This window comes from Xiphias gladius, chromosome 10 (genome assembly GCF_016859285.1).
Source record: "Xiphias gladius isolate SHS-SW01 ecotype Sanya breed wild chromosome 10, ASM1685928v1, whole genome shotgun sequence".
In the NCBI taxonomy this organism is placed as follows: Eukaryota; Metazoa; Chordata; class Actinopteri; order Istiophoriformes; family Xiphiidae; genus Xiphias; species Xiphias gladius.
Window position 1 is genome coordinate 13304867 of NC_053409.1, and position 11470 is coordinate 13316336.

Sequence of the window (11470 nt, forward strand, 5' to 3'; positions counted from 1 at the left end):
CGCCATATATGGACGTTACCCTCTCTGTTACAGTAGGGGGCGGTATACACTCTTCACTTTGGTCCTAAAAAACAATGAAGAAGAAGGAGTAGAGGCTGACCTGCCCGCCAATTTTGAGCGATGTAAACAGTGTCGTCCTTCTTCGCGATCGACTTGCTATAAAATAAGTTACTTTTACCAAATAGCAGAGAATATTTCTATGTCAGCAATGAACTCCAGTGGAAAAGGTAAAAAATCTATTTATTTGGTTAGTAAACTAATATGTAGTCAACATGCCACAGACAGGAAACTTGTTAACGCTAACATTCACTGTTTATTCTAACATTAGCAAGCTAGTAAACCTGTTTAGCAACCTCACTAACACTATATTTTTACCTAATCTTTTTGAACGCGCAGTTACAGGTTTACTGCCTTAACTACCGTTGACGATTACAGTTTATGTACGATATTTGTTTGCAGATTTACGAAGCTAAATTATTACCAATGCAAACGTTAACAATCTTATCATTTTGTTAACAGGATCTGGAGATTCAACCCAACTTGCTGCCAGGTAACGTATCTTTAGGACGCTTTGATTGTTCCATCCTCACACGGAAGGGCAAAACTACGCCACATTCCTAACGCTAACAGTATAGATAATAACGGAAGCTATAGTCGCTTACCCATACCCCTTAGTATATGGTCCTGGATCTGGGCTTATACCATACCATACAGTACATGTACAGTAAGACTCGGTGTGTGGTTGTGTTTTTCTTTCTAAGTGGATTGTGAGTTTGACTATTAGGTTTGCTGTTTAGACTGAGGAGAATGTATAGGTAATACTGCTAAAATGGAATAAACATTTTCATGTCCTCCAAAATTAATGGGCAGCTGTAGTACTAAACAAACATCTGCTTGTCTTGATGATAATTAATCCTCACCATCACCAGCTCATTTTTTACGTTTTACAAGTGTTAATGTTGTTTTCTGGCGTTACAGTGGTGACAGCGACTCCATCAAAGTTTTTGTGCGAGTTCGACCTCTGACCCAGGGTACTGGGCTGACCACAGATGGAGATCAGAGTCTGTGTCTCACAGTCACCTCACCCAGAACCATCCATCTGCTCTCAAAACCAGAGCCACGAACCTTTACCTATGATCATGTTGCTGACATGAAGACATCTCAGGTTGGGTGCACATGGTTATTATCAACATAGCACTGACATGGCTAAAACTAACTTGAGTGATTAATAACTGGATTTGTCATTGGGGTATAGCCTGTATGATTCCAAAAAGTTTGTCCTGGTTGGTGTGTCTTTATCTGTCATTCTTCAACAGGACTCTGTATTCTCCAGTGTTGCCAAGAATATTGTTGAGTCTTGCATGAATGGATACAATGGTACTATATTTGCATAGTAAGTGGTCTTTATGTTGTTTATGTACAGTATAAAATGGAAAAATATTTTACTGTGTCGTGCTTCATGTGTAGCACCCATTCAATTCCTTATCATATTCCTCTCTTGCATCTGCAGTGGACAAACCGGCTCAGGGAAGACGTTCACCATGCTTGGTGAGAATTCAATAAATTATATACATTTTGTATTACAAATTCTTTAACATAAAGCAATAGAATAATTGAAGTGACACTTTTTATTCTCGCTCTAGGACCATCTGAGTCGGATAATTTCACAGATGAACTCCGGGGGGTTATTCCTCGAAGTTTTGAATACCTGTTTTTTCTCATCAACAGAGAACGGGAAAGGGTGAGCTGTAACATTAATCACCACAAAAATGTTGTAAACCCACAGGTGTTTCTTCTCAAATAATTTTGTTGATTTGCTTTTCTCTCTCCCAAAGTCTGCCCAGTCTAAGAGTTTCCTTTGCAAATGTTCATTTATTGAGATATACAATGAACAAATTTATGACCTCCTGGACACAGCCTCAGCCAGCCTTTTCCTCAGGGAGAACATCAAGAAGGGTGTGTTTGTTGTGGGAGCTGTGGAGAAGTTTGTCAACTCAGCTGCTGAAGCTTACCAGGTAGGTATTTCTTGCCTCTTTTAATGAAACACTTTATTCCTATGCACCAGAATAATAAAAATGTAATAAAAAATAATTTTTACAAAGTGTTTGGTTAATTGAAAAATGCTCAATTATTCCACAGAGTTGAGATCACATTAAACTGATTTTGACTGAACTGAATTAAATGCTGTCATAATAAGAAATGTACTGTGAGACTGTACACAAATTGTGTTTGAAACCACTTAGGTGCTGTCAATGGGCTTGCGTAATCGACGAGTGGCCTCCACCTCCATGAATCGCGAATCTTCGAGATCTCACGCAGTGTTCACTATGACTATAGAGTCCAAAGGGTCCATCAACGAAGTTGTTAATATCCGAATGTCTCAGCTGAACCTGGTGGATCTGGCAGGATCTGAGAGACAGAAAGACACACACACAGAAGGCTCCAGACTCAAGGTGATGCTTCATGCCCGAATGCTCTCACACTTAAGAACTACATTTATGATTTTCGTTGTTGCTAACAGCTGCTGTCTGTATTGTTTCTCTTTCAGGAGGCCAGCAGTATCAACCGCTCCCTCATGTGCCTTGGTCAGGTGATCATGGCACTGGTGGACATGTCCAATGGGAAGAACCGCCACATCTGCTACAGGGATTCTAAACTCACCTTCTTGCTACGGGTGAGTATCTGTAGATGCAAAATACATCTTTTTGTTTTTGTTTTTTCAATGTTGCCTTTATATCTGCTAAAAATCCCTTATCAGTATTAGTTGGAAAGACATAATACACAACCTAATTTTGAACTGTTATATCGGTGATAATAAAAAAAAAAAATTGTTTTGGTAGAATCTCACTTTATAGAATAACATTCATAGATGTTATGCACTGTAACAATTTTATTATTGTTGTTGTTGTTGTTACTATTATTATTGTTGTTATTATTATTTCAGGACTCTCTTGGAGGAAATGCAAAAACTTACATCATAGCCAATGTACACCCTGGTTCAAAATGTTTTGGAGAAACTTTGTCTACCTTGCAATTCGCCCAGAGAGCAAAGTTGATCAAGAATAAGGTATCTGTCATCAAATAAAACTGTATACTGTACTACTACAAACTAGACTAAATTCTGGTCATTTCAAAATTAGAGCACTATTATCTAATCCTCATGCAATTATTCTGTTTTGCAAGGCCGTCATCAATGAAGACACACAGGGAAATGTGAGGCAGTTACAGGCTGAGGTGAAGAAGCTCAAGGAGCAGCTTGGACAGGCCCTGGCTTCTCAGGCAGTGGACTATAGGAGAGATGTAGTACCAGGACGATCTGAACTCCCCATGGGTAACAATATGCCTATGTTAACCTTTACACCCTCAAAGTAACATCCCGTTTAAACCATTTACACATTCTCAAAGTTACAAACTTATACTAGAGTGGAGGATAAAATAGAGTAATTTTTAAGTCATAATCTTTAATTTATTATTTTCTATCCTTTCTTTTTTTTTTTAAACAAACGTAAAATGGCTTTTATTGCCAGGCTCGTCCATTGAAATTCAACATGATGAATCATATAAAGCCAAGTTTATGGCTGCTGTTCGTCTGTGGAGGAGGCGAGAAGAGGAGAAGAGGGTATGGGAAATGTTTTATTGCATTGTCATTTATTTTTGTTTACGCTGTTGTGATGAAATAATGTTGATGCAGGGGAACTTACAGTTATGCTTGACTACATTCAGATGCTGCTCGAGAAGGTGGCTCGGCTTGAGGAGGCCTGGACACAAAAAGACAAGTTCATCCATTCCAGCCGAATGATTGTCAGGTTTAGAGAAGACCACATCTCTCGCCTTGAGAAAAAATTAAAGGCAGGACAAAACTTATTGTCAGACAAGGAGTCTCAGGCTCTGATTGACCAGCTGAAAGAAGAAATTAAGATCTTGAGAGATCAGGTAAAAATAATGTAATCCCCTTTCAACACTGTCCGACTCACTGCTGTTGACTACATCTGATTACTCTACGTGCATAATGTTTAGAAACATGGAATTAAGGAGGACCTATAGTTCAGATGCCAAAACATCCATTTCTGCCGATTAAAGTTTCTTTGAGCAACTCCGGTAATCTATTTCTTTACTCAAAAATCCAAGATAGGTTTCTTCCGAGTCACTTACTCTAAAAGGCAAAATAGGGTTACATTTGTAATGGTTACGGTATATTTCTTGTAGTTATAGTCATAAAGCTCCATAATTCTCCTTAAATCCAGGATCTACTGCTGTATATGTTCACCACCCTTTTTTTGTATACACTGCTGCTCTAAGGTTGAACATCACCCTAAAATGACTCGATATGCAGCTGAGAACTTCAGCCTAAGAGAGGAGAACCAGCAACTTCGTTCTCTTGAAGCACTGGTGAAAGCTGAAGAAGGTGTAGCCCAAGTTGCTGCTGAGCTGGAAGAGGCCTTCCAGACAGCAATGGAGTCAGAAAGACTCAAAGAGAGTAAGATAATTATCATGAGAGAGTTGAGAAAATGTTTAGTAAATTTAACAAAAATCCTCTATATCTAATTACATGTCAATAATCTCATGTTGCTCTACAGCTCCAGTAGCCTCCTCAACCCCCGTGGCAGCAGATAGTGTCTCAGCAGGTACAATCGAGAGGCTAAAGGCTCAGCTACTTCAGAAACAGTTCGACCTCACAGCTGCCTTTCGGGCCTTTGAAGAGTACAAAGAAGTCACGAAGTAAGGAAGGCATTTAAAGAAGAAAACGACTCTTAAACCAAATTCACAAGGAGCTTATTCAGAAAAGCTTAGCGTATGTTTAGCAAAAAGCTCCAAAAGCTGGGAATACTTCCCAAGAACTTTTTGCCATCATGAAATTTAGTAACAGTAACACCTTTTTATAAGCACACAGTGTACGGGCAGTACAGTGTATGTTTTCATGAACACATTTTCTTGTCAATAACTACCGTCTCTACAGTGAAACAAGGCCAGCTGGATGTAGTAATTTATACAGTTTTTTTTTTAGAAAAAATCTTCTTAGTTTCCAGACTTCCACTTGGGCTGGTTAATTAGGCAAGACAATATCTCCCCTGTCTCTTTATATTGGATGAAGTCACAATTTTGCCCTACTTGTTTAATCTACTATTTGTATACATAAAGTTTTATTGCACAGCTTTGATTTCTAGCTTCAGGAAGGAGCTGTTTATGCCACTAAAATATCATATTTTTTGGTGCTTTGTGTTCTAGGAAACAGATGTCTCAGCTGGAGTCTGAGAAAAGATACCTTGACAAGTCCAACAGGCATTTGGAAAACATTTTGGAAGCCACAAACGCTTACAAAAAACAGGAGGTGTCTGAGTTGAACAGAATTCACGTTGAAACTATAAAGGTGAGGGCATGTTGAAATTCGTATTCAGATTGCCGTGAGGCAAACCCTAACCTCGTTTGCAAAAAAAAAAAAAAAACCTTCTCTTTAATCTGTCCTTTATACCAGATTCTCACCACGCCCACCAAAGCGTACAACTTGCGGTCCCATCTCATGCCTCTCTCCAGCCCAGACCACCTGAATGGGACAGACAACAATGCAGATATCATTTGGGATGAGGAGCCTCCTTCAGACATGACTGAGATGGCCTTGACCGAGGAACTGCAACAAGTGCAGGTAAAGCAATGTGAACTGTCACTCAAATGTGTATACTACAATGTATATAGTCAGTACCTCACACAGTCATAGTTTATCCACTGTCTCATCAGGAGCAAGCTAGCTGTATCCAGACACAGCTGAATGAGGAGGAATTAAAGAACAGCAAGCTGTTGCAGCAAATTGCAAAACTTGAAGAGCAGATTGCTGTAATATCACAAGAGTCTGACCGCAAAGATGAGGTAGATCATCTCCTTGTGTTCTGTTTATACTGTTATTAACAGTTTTATCTTATTGAAATTTAATGTTATGTAAAACCATAACAATTTGGAATAGCATGTTGCCCTTTAACTTAACAGTTTTGATTTCCTAATTCTTCCTTACATGTTATGCAGCAACTTTCTACTGAGAGAGCTAACAGGAACAGAGGTCAGCTCAACCTGCAAGAAACTATCAATGAGCTGCAGCAGAGCCTTCAGTCTGAACAGCAAGCTGCAGATGGTGAGGTTCCAGTGTTTGAATTGTGTTGTAATCACCATTTCGCATGCCTTGGCTTTTGCTGGCGTTGAGACTTTGAAGTTTCTGTCATATGGAGGTAGGGATAGGAATGCCAAGGTGACAACTCTTTCCTTCCCCTCCTTTCAGTTCTGCGGAGTGAGATCCGTGATCTACGCCTAGTGCTGCAGTCGTCCGATAAGGAGCTGACTGTTGTTAAGAACGAGTTAAGAGATGGCCAGAGCGAGCAGCAGAGAGAGATGAGCCAGCTCTCCAACAGTCTGATCGGCACACAGCTCCAACTTGACAAAGTCCAGTAAGTGTAATACATACTCTGTATTGTGACTGTTCTCGATCTGATGTGTTTTATTTGCCCACAATTACCATGTCTTCATTCTAGGCTGGAGTGGGAGCAGCTTCTCGAGCAGCATCGGACACTGCAGGATTCATTTGACCAGCTGCAGGCTGAGGCCAAGTTTGAAGCTGATCAAGCAAGACAACAGCTGCAGGACAGGCAGCAAGAGATTGATCAACTGAAAGCAAAGCTCTCGGTTAGTGAACTCATAAACTCATCTATGGCCTTTTTTATCCAAAAATGTAGACTGTGATGTCTTAACTGTTTTATATTTTTTATTCTTACATTTTTTTTGTCTTTTACTGTAGGAAATGAATAATTCACTGCAAAATGAGCAAGAGCACACAAGCACCCTGATCTCACAGTTAATAGAAAATAAAGAAAGTACATCAAAGTGAGTTTTGCACAGTGTATCTGTCGAGAGTGTTGTCTTTTAATGAATGGTTTACAACAGTTTTGACCATTCTTACTTTAAAATGCTTGACCTTGGTGTATGCCTTCAGAGAACTCATTGAAACTGTGGAGCAGAATACACAGCTCAGAAAACAAGTCTCAGACCTGACAGCACAAAACCAACAACAGGTCAGTTTGAACAAGAGTATGCATATTTGAAAATGGTAGAAATTTGGCATAGTAGTAATTGCAGCTTAGTAGTTAAACCTAGTTGTACCCTTTTTTTTTTCTTCTTTTTTTTTTTTTTTTAAAGGCGTCCAAACTTGTCGATCTTGAGCAAAATCTAACCTTTACCAGTGAAAACATAAAAGGCTTGGAGCAGAAGATTGAACAGGATAAAGTAAGCCTGACTGAATAATTCTCTCCCATTTGTTATTTCTTCAAATATCACTGCATTATGTCTGCTACTCCCTGAATGTTTCTTGTTTTGTTATACAGGATGTTGTTCTAGATCTGATTAATCAAACCAGAGACCTACGCAGTGAGCTGAGCCAGAAGGACCAGACCATTACCCACCTGTCTGGAGATATCAAAGACATCACAGTAATTAACTCTTCCTCCTGCTTCACCCTCGATTATTCTTAAACAATATCATTGTTTGCTGATGTAGTTACAATCCATTATTTTACCAAATCGTATTGTACGTGCGCATACTGTTTGAATCAGTCAGGACATGTTTATAATAATAATGTCTTTCCTCATCCAGGCCAAGTACAATGCTGTCTGCCTTGAAAGGGAGGATATCAGGGAGCAAAGTGCAAAGATGCAGACAGAAATCTGTGGACTGAAAGAAACTGTAGACAGGAGGGTGGCATCCAACAAGATAGAGGTAAGTTTGGTCATATTAAACAACTCTGTGCACACATTTCATTGTGGACTTTTGTAGATTTACTGCAGCTGATTAATGTTGTGACTCTTTCATTTTGTCCGTAGCAACAACTTAGGTTAAATAATAAAGGTACAATATACAAAATGTATGTGTCTGTCCTTAGGTTGAGTTGTTGCAGGAGGAGGTGGCTTATGCCACTGAGGAGGTTGAGAGACTCACTAAGGTGTTTGATGAACAGAACAGCCTCCTCCAAGCATCTCAAGAGCAAACAGCTCAGAAGGATGTCATTATACAGAATCTGCAGCAGAAGGTGAAGTTTAATTATTTTAATACAGAGCAAACACTCCAAATAATCAGTGAGGTAAAAAGAGATCACAAGAATAATATCTGATCAAAATTACTAACATAAGAAATTCTCCTTTTGTACCAGGTGCAACAACAGCAAGAAGCTATTGAGAAAACTGTCAGAAATGGAAGTTTCAAACCCCTTGTTGAGCCAACGGTCACACCTAAATCATTACCTCGGGTAAAACCTGTTTATGGTTTAGTTACTCTTTAAATGTGCCTTCACAAATGGAGCATGTTGTCTTATTTTATTTTATTTTATTTTATTTTATTTTATTTTATTTTATTTTATTTTATTTTATTTTTATTAGCCATCAGAAGTGCAACATGTGCTAATATTTTGGATTTCTCTGTTTCTAAAGACCCCTCATACTCCAGGAAGCTTCAGTAGGGACCTGACCCAGGTGCTAGAGAGCCAGGAGAGGGAGCTGGAGAATCGCCGCTCTTCCATGATGACCATGGAGATTCTTTTAGCAGAGCTGAATGCTGAGAGGTTTGCCAAGAATGAGGAGATCCAGAGGCTTAAGGTACTTTATATTTTTGTGCAAAAATTAATTAAACCTTTAGCCATTCAAAATTAGATGGAAATGTTCATAGCAGTCTCTTCCAGTCTAGTGTCTTTGTTTTCTGGTTTAAACCAGGCTTTGTAGTCTTTTTGTACCTTACATTGTTTTAAATTGAAATCACTTCATTAAAAAATTTTTTTTTTCTTGCTATGGATTTATTTATTTATTTAAAAAAAAAAAAGGAAATGCAATAAGTTGTAATGGTCTTCATGTGGGAATCCATCAATAATAATTCATAATCTGTATTACCTGTCCTCAGACGCAGCTCACTGAGAAAGAAATGGTCCGAATGGAAATCCAGACTTTACTTGACAAGTTTTATACTAAGCAGAGCCAGCTGACACAGAATGGAAATAGCAGGTTGACTTTATTCATCCAGTTGATCAGACATCCAGTCCGAAAATACATCAGATCACTTGTTGTTGATGGCATAATGAAAATTAATGATGTTATCTCTTTTCAGTGAGGAGTTTAATGATGCCATTAAGCAGTCCATTCTTAAAGAGCTGCAGGAGGAGAGAGAAGAGAAGGTTTGCATCTGTCTCTCTGCTGGTTTCATTTTTTTGTCTTGAATGAATAATTTACTTAATACATGTTCCTCTGTCATTGATTAACAGAGCAAAATAGCACAGAAGCTGACTAATACTCAAAAAAGGTAAGCACCTGTGTAGAGATGTTTAGTTAAGTAAATTAGTTAATGGTTTGACTGTGTATGTTTATCTTACCCCTCATTAATGCTTGATGATTGACAGCCATCTTTTCTTTTTGTTCTATGGATCAGACTGCAGGCACAGGAGTCCATGTTGGCCCAGTCTCAGACCTGTGTTCAGGAGTTGACAACTGAGCTGAGGAACCGCTGTTTAGAACTGAGAAACTTGAGCCTGAGGGTACACGATGAGGAGAAACTACTCCAGGTGAGAGTTGAAGTCGAACACATTCTTTCTCTAAAGAAAGCATTTTGGTATGATACAGTAGAATCCACAGACACTTAAAGCTAAAATGTTTTTGCTCCACTTGTATTGGAGTGCGAGGATGGCGAGGTGAGTCATCTGTCCAACATATAAATCCTGAGCAAAATATGTCTAGATAAATTAGGATTAGATGGAACTTCAACCTGAAGAAAATTTTCTGGGCATATTCACGGTTCCCAGAGGAATATTCCTGATAAATTCAAGTCACCCAGTTGGGGTTGGTCGAAGACATGTTACTGTGAAAGATAGCTGCATAACAACAATAAGGTGACAAAATGTAATAAGCATGACACTAGATAGTCTGCCATGTTTGCTGTTTGAGGAAAATGACTCTGTAACTTAAAGATTTCAGTCTTTCAGCCCGAGTGGGTTTACTTTATTTAACTTTGTACTGTATGCTCACACAATTCAACCACGATGGTGAAAGACATACAATAATACTGTAGTGACAGATATGTTCAGGAGAGGAAGGCAGTCAAAAGGCTTATATAATGTCCACCATAGACATTTCAGTCAGGTATAATCATAAACATCAAACAACACAACAAGGTAAATAAAATAAGATCTAAAAAACATAGAAGATGGAATTTAAAATCAAAAATGAGAGAAAAGATGCAGAAAAGAACAAACAAAAGATTATCTGGCACTGTAAACGAGATGTTTTTTTCAGTTGAGTGTTAAAGACATATAACAAAAACAGAACGCCGATATTTAATGGAATTTTGATATCGACATGTATGACAGTAAGATAAATTTAAATCCCTCTAAGAAATATGAATGAAGTTCTGAGACTTGATTCATCTTACACTTTAATTTGAACAGTGTGACATTCAAATTTGAAATGACTGGGCTTGATGACGCAGAGGTTGCCCAACAACAGCCATAATGGTTAGCTGACTTTACTTTTATGTTTTCTTTCTAACAGCAGAACGAAGTTCTCCGTAAACAGAACGTTAAGCTGTCAGAGGAGAATGGAAAACTTGTGGGACATAAGAACCACAGACAGAGGATTGAATATCTGGTGAAGCTGAAAAAGGATAACACCATGCTTCAAGAGGTAACTAATGTGTCTGCCATCTTTTAAAGGATGTTTCTCTTTGGTCATTTGAATACTGTTAACACATCACCACAATCAACTTGTGCTTTTCTTTTGTTTTAAAGGAAAACGAAAAGCTCCGAACAGAGATTAGCTTAATGCAAGACAACAATGGTCGTCCACTGCCGGAGATGATTTAAATCCCTGATCTTTAATTGTTTGAGTGGAGGCAAACTTGCATCTTTCCCTGTCAAAAATTGTTTTTATTTTATTATTATTATTTTTTTAACTTTAATGACTTGGTCAACTCTTTTAATGGTTTCAAGTACAAAGACATTGTGGCTCATGATTTTTGTTCTTTTTTCATTCAGGAAATGTGCAGAAATGATTTGGTTTATGGCACATGTTCATTGTATTACACCTCTCACAAATTTAGCCTGGAGGCATACTCTACCATTTCACTGATCTGCTGTTGCAGCAGCATGGACAGAATAGCTGTGACAAAACTGCCATTAGTCCAGCGCCATCTTTTCTTGGTCTTGTTGGGTTGCTTTGGATCTACAGCTGTAAACCCAGTAACTTTGTTCTCAGACTACATGGAAATTATAACAATGCCGAATAACATCTTAATGTGAAATATGAACATTTTACATGTTCATAATTTTTTAGGTGCTTATTTCTGATGCTGTGATTGTGATTGTTGTCTGACCATCTGAGTTGTATCCACAGGATTATGTTTATGCATTTTCCCATTATACTGAGGTGTATAGCCATTGTCTTTTTTAGAATAATTACTTTTT

General features: G+C 38.3%; 1 protein-coding gene across 1 annotated transcript; it reads left to right on the forward strand.

Annotated features, from left to right (window-relative positions):
* The first annotated feature begins 111 nt into the window (after window positions 1-111).
* kif15 (kinesin family member 15) lies at window positions 112-11438 on the forward strand. The gene is made up of 35 exons (XM_040136314.1): window positions 112-227; window positions 520-550; window positions 979-1165; window positions 1317-1393; window positions 1511-1548; window positions 1644-1741; window positions 1836-2015; window positions 2244-2453; window positions 2549-2674; window positions 2945-3067; window positions 3184-3331; window positions 3528-3619; window positions 3724-3933; window positions 4300-4477; window positions 4578-4719; window positions 5227-5368; window positions 5474-5641; window positions 5734-5862; window positions 6016-6121; window positions 6266-6431; window positions 6516-6666; window positions 6779-6864; window positions 6974-7052; window positions 7177-7263; window positions 7362-7466; window positions 7630-7752; window positions 7916-8062; window positions 8183-8278; window positions 8460-8624; window positions 8923-9023; window positions 9127-9193; window positions 9281-9318; window positions 9445-9577; window positions 10560-10691; window positions 10796-11438. Exons 1-35 carry the CDS (start codon window positions 200-202, stop codon window positions 10868-10870), a joined length of 4164 nt encoding a protein of 1387 aa, XP_039992248.1. The 5' UTR covers window positions 112-199; the 3' UTR covers window positions 10871-11438.
* Window positions 11439-11470: the final 32 nt, after the last annotated feature.

Coding starts and splice junctions, on each gene's coding strand:
- kif15 (XM_040136314.1), top strand. CDS start 200: ATGTCAGCAATGAACTCCAGTGGAAAAG. Junction 1,549..1,643: donor GAAGACGTTCACCATGCTTG/GTGAGAATTCAA, acceptor TTCTCGCTCTAG/GACCATCTGAGTCGGATAAT. Junction 4,478..4,577: donor GTCAGAAAGACTCAAAGAGA/GTAAGATAATTA, acceptor GTTGCTCTACAG/CTCCAGTAGCCTCCTCAACC.